At 37.9% G+C, this 13504-nt stretch overlaps 1 protein-coding gene and 1 long non-coding RNA gene across 2 annotated transcripts in view; both read right to left on the bottom strand.

The window, feature by feature from the left end:
* The window catches only part of LOC109194483 (titin), a 722900-nt gene extending 717043 nt beyond the window's left edge, over positions 1–5857 (bottom strand). The window contains exons 1-2 of the mRNA XM_025905638.1: positions 5515–5857; positions 5114–5392 (exon numbers count right to left, since the gene is read on the bottom strand). Coding sequence (XP_025761423.1) covers positions 5114–5392; positions 5515–5842 — 607 coding nt within the window. The 5' untranslated portion in view covers positions 5843–5857. The remainder of the gene's footprint in view (positions 1–5113; positions 5393–5514) is intronic.
* Positions 5858–6576: 719 nt separating this feature from the next.
* On the bottom strand, positions 6577–7549 carry LOC109204476 (uncharacterized). The gene is made up of 3 exons (XR_002063964.2): positions 7318–7549; positions 6936–6971; positions 6577–6720 (listed from the first exon to the last, which is right to left on the bottom strand). It is a non-coding gene; the product is annotated as an uncharacterized LOC109204476 (long non-coding RNA).
* Positions 7550–13504: the final 5955 nt, after the last annotated feature.

Here is a 13504-nt window from a genome sequence, read left to right as displayed (position 1 = left end):
CAGTAGCAAGCGATGTTTATGATTGTGCCAGAGCACATTTTGAACAACACCATGGGAATTTCGGATTTTACACAGGTGGTTGGATGTTACACTCTGGAAATGGAAGGAAGGTGAGTGTTATTAACCCTCTGTGGTCCACGGACACGCTGCACCTCCAAATCACATGACTATGTTAAGCTGACACAGCAACAAGCTGCAGCCACGCTGAGTCTCTGTTTCAGCCCACATTAAAAGTTCGGACTTCAAAGTTTTTAAATTTTAATTACAGGCCAGTAAATCCAGAGTTACGATAATATATATAAGCCACGCTTTTTTCTAAGTACTGTCGTCACGTTTTTGTGTGTGTGTGTTTTAAGCATTTTCTAAGGACAGCGTGAAAACAGTAAAGAAAGAAAAAAAGCCACCTCTTTCCTATCGGTGGAAAAATGTACCATGTCGACCAATTTTTAAAAAAAAGTCAACACGTGGGATTTGGTTGTTTAGGAAGAGGGGAGAGTTTTGGGAGTGACGGTAACGGCAGCGAGACAGAGCGAGCGAGTGTGAGAGAGAGAGAGAGAGAGAGAGAGAGAGCGAGAGAGAGTTTTTAGATGTGGGAGATTTGTGACGTTTAGTGTGGAGTGTATACTTAGTGTGTTGTGTTGTCTTGTGTAGTTGTTCTGTTGTGTAGTCGTTTTGTTTTGTGTGTCACTGAGGCACATTTGCAATGTAAACACTGTCACTAAGTAGAAAACCAGCGGAGTGATACACCTGCTGTTGTCAGGCCTGCAGGTTTATCCCTGTGCTGTTCTCCTCTGTCTTTTGGTGGACAAACTTTTTTTTTACTGGCACACATCATTTGTGGGGCATCTTATTGCGAAACCTGATTGTTCTCTCATTTTAGTTTTAGTAGTATTTTTAAATGGTTGTACAAAATGAAAAAACCAGCAGGTGTATTGGCTGCATTTTTAGATAAATAGTTGTATATGTTTACAAAATGCACAATTTATATTTGCATTTCAAGTTATACAAATTTACTCAACATGTCTGTTTTTTTTTTTACAGTAAAAAAAAAAAATACTACTAGGATTTTAAGTTCTTTGTGTGATTTCAGATCAGTAATACTAATGCAGTATGTCAGTGAAAAAAACAACTAAATTCAGTTGAGCTGAAAAGAATGATACCAAACAAGGCAAGGGGAAAAATAAAATGAAGCAATTTGAGGGTGAAATACAAACGTAAACTGAAAAGGAGTCAAACATGGTCGGTTGTATTTCAGACCTCAGTGGGTTAATCCAACAAATCATGAAAAATTAGGTTTAAATTTTTGTTCATGACAGTGCAGATTTCTGACATTTTGTGCAATTTAAGCTGTAACAATGTGATTGTTTTCTAACAACAAACAGTGTGAAACTTAAGTTAGACTTGTGTTTGTAAATGAACCGCCCGATGTTGTGTAGCTTTCTGGATTTTATACTTATTGTGCTACATATTTATTTATTATACAGACTATACAGTACATAATAGTGCTGGGCGATATGGAAAAAATATTTATCACGATATGAATTATTTTATATCACGATAACGATATATATCACGATATACCACCTGACCTGTGGTCATCTGGAAAGTATGCAGTCTTTAAACAGCGAGTGGAGAGGGTGCAGTCTTTGTTTTGAGTTACTGTAAAGCATGTCGCAAATCCGGGTGCACGTAAAGCAGCACCATGTTGCAAAACAACAAGACAGAGTTTCTTTGCGAAAAATGTCATTTTTTTATACTTTATTTTCTCTTGCATAAAGTTAAGAGTATGTATAGTGAGAAGACAACACTAATATATTTGCCACAGGCTATTTAACCCTTTAAGACCTACCATAGAACCAAGTCCGCCAGAGCTTATCTTTACATTTATTTATTTTGAGTGTCTTCATAGTTTTATTTTTGAGATACACAAATTTTTATATACTACAGGAAAAATGAAAATAAATAAATGCAAATTTGCAAAAACACAGCATGTGCATCAAAATAAACTATTTCCAACAGTGTAATTTGACTTCTAAGCATCCCAGAAACGATACAGAAGAACATAAAGTCAAACATGACTTTTAAAAACACCAACATAGGCTTTGAAGCTTAAAAAACTACATTTTCCGCGAAAATGACGTCACTTCCGGTTTCGGACATGTAATGGTGGACATGCGATAGTTCGCGCTGGTAGGACGTGTTATGAACAGCTGATCGGATCGGCAAAGCCTGTTTCTGGAATATTATGTTTTTGTTGCTGCAAGTCTGGAATATTATGTTTTTGTTGCTGGAAGTGCTTTTTATGCAATTTTTGCAAAGCTATATGTGGAAGGAAACCGTGACCTAGGGCAAGCTAATGGAATAAGATGTAAGTACAACTCCTACGGTTTCATATGCAAAAAAAACATTATTGCGCAACCTTACGTAGTTACAGTTCTACAGGGATTTAAAAATAGTTAGGGAAAACGGAGTTTGCCTGCTCCGACCGGTTTTAAAGGGTTAATGATATATTTTATGTAATAATTTGTAAAATTCGGGTTAGAAACGATAGAAACGATAGAAACGATAGAAACGATAGAAGACAAATGGCACGATAAACACTTTTCTATCGTCCACACGATATATATCGTTATATCGCCCAGCACTAGTACATAACATCAAAACTCACATGTTTTATGTAACTAAAGTGTGTAATTGTGTGGGCTACAGACAATAATTAGACTATATTTATATGAAAAACGTGTATACTTACTGCATTTGAATCATTATAACTAGGGATGGGTACCGGTGTCCGGTTCTGACATAAACGGTAGTAACCAGACCGAAAAGCAGCGCACATTTCGGTGCTTTATTTCGGTGCTTTTTTTTTCCTGAGCCAATTCTAGCCAATCATTTTATGTTTCCGAGGATAGTAGGCGGGTCCAGATACGTACGTTCTTTTAGAGCAGAGCTACAGATTAAAAATGCCCAAGGCGAAGCGGTCAAAAGTCTGGCTGTACTTCACAGCAAAAGATGCAAACTCAGCAGCCTGCAACAAGTGCTTTAAGCTGATACTGTGCAAAGGAGGCAACACCTCGAATCTGATGAACCACCTGGCGACGCATAGCATTTTTTTTTTAAAGCCGAGAAATGCGCCGTGTTTGATAGCTTGCTGCGAGACCTCACACCGTGCACATCTACTGCGGGTGTGATGCCTGTTATCGGACCCGGAGTTAGCAACATCCCCCAAAAACCCGAAGAGGAGAGTCCTGGCCCCTAGCCCTGCCAGCGTAGCAGAAATGATGATGGATGATGATGGCAGCAGCAGCCGTTCTTCTCTGCGTGAGTAGCTTCATGTTGTTCGTGTGTAATTAACGTTGAGTACGCTAACCACATTATTACATTAATGCATGTAAGGTGAACTAGCAAACACCGTCGTAGTTACATGCGGCTGTCTTCTTGTTTGATGGCAGATACTCCCTTCACCCTGGCCAAAAAGGCTAAAATGACCAAAGAAAAAGTGGAAAACAGTTAAACATGAGAGGTTTTTGGACAAAGTTTGTGTTTTTTCCATTGTTTAAGCACTGCTTCCAGCCAAGAGTGATACCATATATGCCCTATAGCTGCAGAAAAGGCTAACATTGTTATCTTTTTACAAAAAAAACAGCTGAATATGAGAGGTTTTTGGACCAATTTTGTGTTCTCCATTCTTTAAGCACCGGTTTGAGCACCGTTTAAGCACCGGCACCGTTTCAAAAGTACCGGTTTGGCACCGGTATCGGATAAAACCTAAACGATACCCATCCCTAATTATAACTATATGTAACCACCTGCATATGTGTTTGGGGGAAAAAAAGGCTTTGATTTTGCCACCCCATTTGATTTCTTTGCCACCCTAACAAAATTTCTCTAGATCTGCCCCTGGCTACAAGCATACTCTGATGGGCAAAGTTAAGTGGCAAACTGTCATACCTACTTAAATTTGTTGTAATTGTAGCTACAGGAAATACAAACATTAGATATCAATCGCTACAGGAAAAACTTTGTTATATAATAAATAAAGATTTTAAAGAGCAAGTAAAAATCCAAGAATCATTAATGAATTATCCAATTTATTTGTTTGTTTGTTTGTTTTTTGTTCAGTAAGTGCTTAATAGGTCACAACCCTGGATGATGGGTTAAGAAGATGGATGGAGTTCAATAATAGATCTTAGGTTTCTCAGGTAGGTCGGTCCCTGATCTCAGTGTGATCATCACACTTGATGCAAACAGGCACCAACAGCACAAAAAAGTGTCTGCAACAAATTTGATGAGAATCAACAACTGGCAGCAGCACATGAGGACAGCACAGGTATCTCAGCTAACTCTTAGCCAGCTAGAGAGCCAGGAGCTAACACTGGATGAATATAACATGATGAAAACTTTAGCAGAGTGAATCAAGAATCAGGTGAGACTGTTTTTATGCTCTGCCACCAAACTGTACTCCTAAATGCAGAGACAGGTGAACTATACACTGTTAACTGATCTGAGACCAGCTGTAAAACTGGGACATCTGAGCTTCCACTGTTTAACTGATTTGATTTGATTTTTTAGATAAAATGAGTGAAAAACAGCCGATTCATAGAAAGAAATTTAGTTTAAAGGAATGAAAATTACACACAAAGTCATAATGCAATATAAAGACCTTAAAATATCAGCTTTAAGTAAATTGTTCTAGCATTTCTGATTGTAAAAGCTTGTTTTCTTTTTTTGTATTAATCCCAGTCATGTGTGTTTTAAATCAATTTTAACAAACAGCAGTATTTGATGAGATCATAAGCCAGAATGATTTTTATAAAAATTGTAGATTTGTTTTTGTTTCTTGAGGAAGTTTGAAGAACACTATATTTTTTATCCTGTTTATTTCTGTCATTATTGTCGTCAGGTGCTGGAGCAGCAGGTCAGCATTGGCATCTCTATACCAGCTGAAAGTTGATGACACAAAGTGGTGACAAACTGTCTACAATGAGGCTACTATCAGCTGCAGCTCTTTGTCTGACTAACAATGGAACATGCTTTGTAGACCATTGAATTCATCCTGTGCTGACCATTATGACATTTGTCAAATGGAGATCACACAACAAACATGACTTACTTGATCCTGACAATGTGAAGGCTTCACTCCACTCTGTTGAAGAATAGGAGTCATCTCTGCGTCGACTCTTACACATGTAGTCTCCACTGCTGGACTCAGAAACTCTGAATGTCACATCATTATTGTGTGTCCACTGTGTGGGTGTCCTGGGTCCTCTCCATTCATACTCCCACTCAGTGGTTTCACCTCCTTCCTGCACCTCACATGTCAGAGTGATCGTCTCACCTCTGAATATCTGAGGCCAGTTGGGTTGTTGTTTTACAACAACTTTATTGGAAACTGTTTACACATATTAACAGTTGAGATACAAACAGAAACATGAAATCAACACAGAAAACTTCACATTGTATGTTTGATAATCATGAGTGAATGTATATTTCAAACTAAATGACTGAACTCACAGGTTATCTCAATGGTGACATCATCACTTATATCAGTGTAGTAAACTGGGTTTCCTCTTGTTCCTCTGCAGCTGTAGATTCCTCCTTGAGATACTCTGATATCTCTGTTTTGTTGATCTCTGATTTGACCTTCAGAGGTTGTTTGGGTTCGTCTGAACCACTCATATTTCCATCCATCAGAGCTCTGCACAGAGCAGGTCAGTGTCACACTGCCCCCTACTGGTATGATTGTTGTTCGTGCTGTCAGTGTGGCCCTGGGTTTATCTGCAGTAATGAAAAACAAGGAAAGAAAATGTACCCCTGATCCACTATAAAAGTACAAAAACATTCCTACATTTTAAACGATGTTTTCATTTCAAATTCCAACAAATTAAAATCTACAGAAATAATGATTTTTTCTCCTTTAAGACACTTGAAAATTTTGCTGATTTCTGTCTCAACATGGTGACAGAGCTGCAGTAATTCAGGTTGTAGATCTCGAAATAATCACAGTATAAATGTTTGTCCGTTCTCTGTCGTGAAGAAGTACCACTGAATGTAAACTAATGCAGTTCACTGTTGAAGGAAACACAATGATTGGTTAAGATGTCTTTTGCTCATTTTTTGTTTAGATAACAGAAACATCATCACCTTAGATTTTATGGAGTTTATGTTTCTTCTTATCCTTTTTTTAAAAATTAATTTCATCCACAGTTATTCTTGTTATACATTAAAATAACACATGAAATAATATGAAATTACAGTCTCTGAGTATTGTAGTACTGTGTATGCTGTGAGCAAAGTAATCAGTGAAATACAGTAGTCCTTAAAGTTTCAAGTTTCAACGCATCAGAAAAAAAAAAGTTTCAATGACAACATTCATTAAACGTACTCAGAAGTTTATGATTCAGATGATTATGTCAACATGAATCATCACATTACTGGTCATTGTGGACTTACCTAATACAGTTACAGAGACAGTATTACTGATCTTTGTATCATGTGAGCTCTTCCTATGACCAGAGCACTGATATTCACCACTGTGACGTATAGACAACAGTTTAAATTTCTTCTCTTTTTGTGTGTTGTAGGGGAGAAATCCCTGACCATTCCTAAGGATTTGGTAATGCCAGTCAGTGTCTTTTCCTTCTTTCATGTCACATTTGAAGGTAACAAACTCTCCAATGAAAAAACTGGACCAGTTGGGTTCAATAGTTAGCACAGCATCTAGAATCCAACACAACCACAAAGTTAACAATCTGAAACACTTTTATGCACGAACACAACCTGTGACAGTATGTTTATACACTGTTCATATATTGAATAATAAATAAATATAAAACATAAGTCAAATGTAATTAAGATGTTAGCAGCATTTTGAGATGAATCTTTACCAAATAAATTAAAAGAAAGAAGTAAAAAAGTAAAAACTGTTCAGTCACCTTGAGCGTGTCCAGTGCAGAGGAGCGTACAGAGCACTACAATAAAGACAGAAACTTCAGACCTTATCAAACTAAAGACACTCAAATATAACATAAATCAAACACTTGTGGTTGTACCAGTGGCTGCTATGATTTGTATGCATCAAATTATCACTGATGGAGAAACAAACCTTTCTTAGATAAACTAAACCAGCTCCACTCTGATCTGAGTCAGTGCACTAAAATCTAATCCAGTCTACAAACAACCATGTTGGTAACAAACATGAGAGTCCTCTGATCACATGACCTGAAATGGTACAAATGACTGATGCTCTGTTCTTCTTACTAAAACATGTTTATGGATCAGTATGAATCAAACAATAGAAGTCAGTGATGTACTCACAGAATAGGCCCAGCTCACAGAGCAAAGTGGCTCCCATCCTCACATCCAGCAGTGACACGTCTGAAAACTTCTACAACTTTCTGTAAAGAGAGAGAGTGAAGCAGCAGCACAGCAGATACCAAAGAACTGTGAAGGAAACAAAGAGCTTTTTATACTTCTTCTCTCTGCTTCCTTCCTTTTACACAGAAATAACAACTTAACAAGGTCTGACCATGTTTGTCAGATTTTTATGAAAAGGCCTGTAACACAGACTAAACTGACCAATAACAGACAGACAGTAAGTTTCATTACACATATGTGAGCTGAGTGAGGGTTAAAGAGGAAATGAGGGGAACACAAGTCCAAGACTTGTTTTAAATGTGAAAAACATTTACTTTATTTAAATATCATTAAAATTAAATAATAATAATAACAATAATAATAATAATAATCATCATCATCATCATCATCTTTGTCATAAACTGTCAGTATTATCAAAAATTTGTCTTCTCACATATAAAGATACATTATTTCAAAGATTATTTATACACAGATGTATGAATAAAGGACAGTAAATATCAATAAATATATCTAAAGAGTAAAACCAAACTCTCTCTACCTGCATGCAGACACTGCTGGATCTAATTAAAGGTGTTTTTAACCCCTGATGTAACCTGTCTGTACCCCGTCTCTCCCAAGACAGCTGGAAGAGGTGCTGCCATGTAAGTAGCTATAATTGTTATAATTGTACTAATAGAGAATGACATTGTTTTTAGCGTCCTGTAACCACACAGTGGGCCAGTTGCTAAAGCTCATGGGAAATGCTGCTGAAATCAAGCAAACTCTAACTTTAAAAAGACAAGATGTTCAAACTTTAGCAGATAAACTTTTATTTTCAAATACAGACTGAAACTCAATAACAAACAACTGATTAAAGTGATTTTACAACTATATGACTCTTACATAAACTGTTTTCAGTGAGAACAGCTGCAGTAAAATCAGATGATAATAACTCATTTGGAAGGTTAAATATTTGGATACAGCAGAGCCACAAACACAGCAGTTATATGAATGTTGTAAGTGGTGAAACAGGAAGAATGTAGTTTTAACATTTGTGCTTAAAACCACGTTTAGTTTAGTTTAGTTTCCTGATCAGTTTCTTTTTTAGATTCAACACTGCAGCTTAACAAAGTGACAGATGTGACTGACGCTGGACGTCATTTATGATCATTTACAGTTTTACAGAGAATAGTCACAATAGAAAATAACCAGTGAGTGGAAGTTCACTGGGTGAAAATAACTCGGTATCAATGGTCAGTCTACTCATTTCAACCAAGTTATGCAGAAGAGCGTCTCTGATTACACAACATGTCTAACCTTGAAGTAAATGTCATATAGCAGCAGAAGACCACACCAGGTGCCACACCTGTCAGCTAAGAACAGGAAACTGAGGCTATAATTCACACAGGTTCACCAAAACTGGACAACAGAAGCTTAAAAACGCAAGCGTAAAAACATTGCCTGGTCTGATGAGTGTCAGTTTCTGCTCCAACATTCAGATGGTAGGGTCAGAATTTGGCAAAACCAAATCAATCAAATTAATTTCACTTTGATCTCCAAACAAACTAAAGTGATTTCCATGTTTCCTTTATTAGGCTGTGGGACTGTAACCTTTAAGGTTTAAATGGATCCAGTTTAAAGTTTCAGAGCCTCAGAAATCAACAGCAGCACTGAGAGTGGACTCAATGATCAAATAATTAATGGGAATAAAAATGTTTGATTTACTGCTCTGTGTGCTACATCATCAGATTAATGAGTCTCTACAGCATTCATATCTTGTCCTTTTTTACAACAGTGTTACATTTTAATGTTTTAAGTTTGATATTATTTGAAGATTTTTAATCACTATTTAATAATATCTCTGCAGCAGGTGGCACTATGTGTCCCTCCAAACTATCAAACCTCAGCTGATTCACAGAAGCAGGATTCAGCTTCGAGAGCAGAGTCCTGCAAATGTGTCTGTGTAGACTTTTCATTGGGACAGAGAGGGGGAGGGACTTTCACCCACCCAACACATGCTTCATGCATCCTCTAAGGTCCTGACTGCACGTTGTTTGAAGTTGATGATGTCAGCATCTGCTGAATGTTCATTGGTTGGCAAGTGTAGCCAAATACAGCAGGGAGTGAGAAGCGCAAAAAAAACTTCAGAGGTCAAAAATGCATACACGCGAGAGCGTAAATCTGGCGTGCGATGGCTTCTTTATGCGTGCTTGCATGAACTTGACTTCTACGCACAAAGGTTGTTGAATTTGCATACAAAGAATTTCTGATAACTGTTAAATAATTCAATGTTGGTGAAACAGGGGCTTTGCTGACCTCTGACCTTTATTCATAAAATGTTGAACATTATGAACATTCAGTTGTTAGTGAGGGGAGGAGCTGCGTGCCTGTCTGTCTGCAGCAGTGCTGTCAAATTATGCCTCAGCTGGAGGAAGCCAAGACAACACTATGGATATCAACACTGATGCAAATGAGTATCTTCATTCTGTTTTAGTATTTTTTAATAACGAAGTGTAGATATTTAACAGCCCTATTCTAGACTCTACGATAATTAAACTACTCTGATATGTTCTGTTTCTGACATTTCACTGGAAGTGTTTGCATTTCTTTTTTTTGTTTTTGCCTGTCCCGTTTGGATCTTTAGCCATCAGAATTGTTGTCTGAAGGCCAAGAAAGATGCCAAGCAGCTTTACTTTACCAAGTGGATCATCATGGCCTTGCCATATTGGTCCATTTGATTGACCTTTATTATAATTATGTATTTATTTTATGAAATGTTATAAAATCTGATTTTCTTTTGTTAACATTAAAAAGAAAAAAAAAGTCAAATTATTTATTGAGCATCAAATAGGACAAAAAGTAGAGAAAAATAACCATGTCTCAGCATCAGCATTAATGTAGAAGAGATAAAGATAAATCATCATCAGGATCAAACTGAGAGAAAATCAATCAAATGATGATAATTAGTTTTAAGAGTTTAAGAGTATTTTTCTCTTTCTGTGCATAACAAGTAATACGTCATACGTAATATTATTAATATATGAACTCGTACACAATGGCAATGAGTCAAGTGCAACAAGCAGCGATGTATCCAACACGATACTCCAGACTAAACTGAACCAAGGAACCAGCCAACATTTGTCTGTAACTATCAGAAACATCACAAATATGCTTTGTTCAAACTCTCAGATAAACACTTCAAACCAGTGATACACTCTAATTCTCACACATGAGAAACACTTTCATTAATCAGTGCCATTCAAACAATGTCACAAACGTACTTACACAATAAGCCCGTCATGCAGAGCAAAGAGTGCCCCATCCTCACATCCAGCCCTGCTGCACTCTGATCCTCAGCTGATCTCAAACACTTTGACTTTACATCAATAATAAAAAGAGAAGCTGCATTTAATACAGATAAGACCAGAGTGTTTCTTCTGACTGTGGCCTCTCTGTGCTTCCTTTCCTTTTATACAAACCTCAAACAGCTCCTGTAGCTTTGACCACAGCAGTTGTGTGACGTGTTCACATTTCCTGTCCACTGCAAACATGCAGGCTTGCTTCTTGTGTTTTCTTCTTACCTTCTGTTGTTTCAGGTCAGGTGACATATTTTACCAGCTCATAATTATGTTTTATTCTCAGAGACTTTTATGTGATTTTTGCAGTGTTCTGTCATGACATATGCAGTGAGGAGTTGGACCTCTACACTGAAAAAACCAAACAGCCACTCGATAAACGCACTAAATAACACAGAAGATCTCTGTCCCTCTCTCTCTCTCTCTCTCTCTGTCTGTCTGTGTCCCTCGCTCTGCATCCAGTTATGTCATTTTTTCTTCATCTCCCGTTTCTGCTTCCATGTCTGTTTCTTCCCTGGTCTGAGTCTCAGGTCCGTGTTTCTTAGTCTGCATGTTTCCTGTTTTATTTTGACAGTATCACGTTCTGTGTTTAGTTTTGCTTCCAGCTGTGTTTCCACTTCCCTCGTCACCCTCGTGTGGTGTGAGTTTTCATTCATTCATTGGCAGGTCATCTTTTCACCATGTGCCATGTTTCTGTTCATCACGAGTCACGTCTCAGGTGTTCATGTCATTCATGTTGGTCACATTCAAGTTTTAAGTTCACTGTGTCTAGTGTTAGTTTTCCCCAGTTTAGTTTACTGTTAACATCGTCCTAGTTTCCTTTCGATTTTCATTTATATTGTTGGTCCAACCTAAAGTAAACGTCTCAGTTTTTGTTAAGTTCATTCCTGTCTCGAACGTCTGCTTTTAGGCTTGCACCATGCACCGGCCACCCGGCTGTGACAAAAAACTTTAACCTGTTGTGTATTTTTAACTCCTTGAATAAGCCATGATTATGTTTGAACACTGATTAGTCAAAACAACAAGTATCATACTGCACTACAATCATACCTGCATTGCTCTACCTTGCCAAGAACCAAAACAAATCCTGTGTTTCCTGTCTTTTTCTGCAACGTACTAACTCAGGAGTGACGCCACGCCCAATGTCCGACATCCAAGTTCGGAGGTATCTGGAAGGCAGCACAATGACCTGCCCCACTTTTCACATCTTGTCTCATGTCATGACACACATAATTAATAGTGGATTCATGACCCTCTTAAGGGACAACTCCCACTATGGTTGTCTGTCTGGGATCTCTCCGGGTACTCTGGCTTCCTCCCACAGTCCAAAGTCATATATTATTATATTAACTGGTGATTCAGGTTGTTGCCTGCAGGTGTGAATGTGAACATGAATGGTTGTCTGTCTCTCTATAACCTGTCTAGGTTATCTTTCACACTATGACAGCTACTATAGGCTCCACCCACATTGAGTCCAAAAGGACAACAGAACAGTGAATGCTTTAAAGTGCGGTTACGTTGTGATTGGCTCGTCCCCTCCACATGAGCATGTAGTGTGCCCCAGTTTGTCACTCAGGCTATAGTATTAATCGTAGTAAAAGCATGCAAACACAGCCGCCATCCTTCATTCTGTCAAACACTTTCTTACAAAGGCTATGTTTAAGGTTTGTTGCAGTATCATCTACACACACTCACCAACATGTTCATATCCAAGTGTTTTAGATTCTTTACCAGGATGTGTGTTTTTTTCATCCCTGTCATGGCTGGGGCAGCAGTCGTGTGGTGAAGTGAAGGAGGACCCAATTTGCAGACAGCGGTGGTGATGCGAGTGAGTTTATTTACAGTGCACAGTGAATAACAAAGGCGAGGGCAAAACTAAACCTTAACTGGGGAAAACTAATAGTAAACAAAACCTGAAACCATAACTCACAAAGTCACATGCAGGGGAAAACATAATGTAGATCAGAGAGACACAGAGATGACAAATAACGCAGAATAACACAGATGAACCGACGAGGAACACAGGCAAACACACACTATAAATACACACAAGGAAATGGGGGAACTAGACACAGGAGGGAGACACAGCTGAATCTAATGAACATGACGAGGAGGAAACAACCAGAAAGCATGAACCTAGATCGAGAAACACTAGACATACACAGAGACCTGACAGAACTGGAACAAAGGGGGTAACGAAACAAAACCAACGATAATATATAATAATCAAAACAAAACCACTGAGTCCAGAGACTCAGGACCATGACAATCCCACCACTTTTTGTTTAGAAAGGTCAAATACATTAAGATATAACTTCTTGTTTTTACCTTTTTTGCTGCTTATAGATTTATATAAGTGCAAACGTTTCAGTACTAGTGCTGTCAGTGTTAATCTTGTTAAAATGACATTAATCACAGCAAAAAATCCTGGCACAACTTCACCTGCTTCCAAGGTGCATGGAGAAGATGAAAGAATTAAAAAAGCAGGAACTCCAGCAACACTTGAGGAAAGAAGAACAACTTTAATTTGAGGAAAGAAGAACAACTTTAATATTAAAGTTGTTCTTCTTTCCTCAAGTGTTGCTGGAGTTCCTGCTTTTTTAAAATGACAATATAGGGAGTGCAGAATTATTAGGCAAATGAGTATTTTGTCCACATCATCCTCTTCATGCATGTTGTCTTACTCCAAGCTGTATAGGCTCGAAAGCCTACTACTAATTAAGCATATTAGGTGATGTGCATCTCTGTAATGAGAAGGGGTGTGGTCTAATGACATCAACACCCTATATCAG

This window comes from Oreochromis niloticus, linkage group LG3 (assembly GCF_001858045.2).
Source record: "Oreochromis niloticus isolate F11D_XX linkage group LG3, O_niloticus_UMD_NMBU, whole genome shotgun sequence".
NCBI classification, from domain to species: Eukaryota; Metazoa; Chordata; class Actinopteri; order Cichliformes; family Cichlidae; genus Oreochromis; species Oreochromis niloticus.
This window is presented reverse-complemented; position numbering and strand designations above follow the sequence as displayed.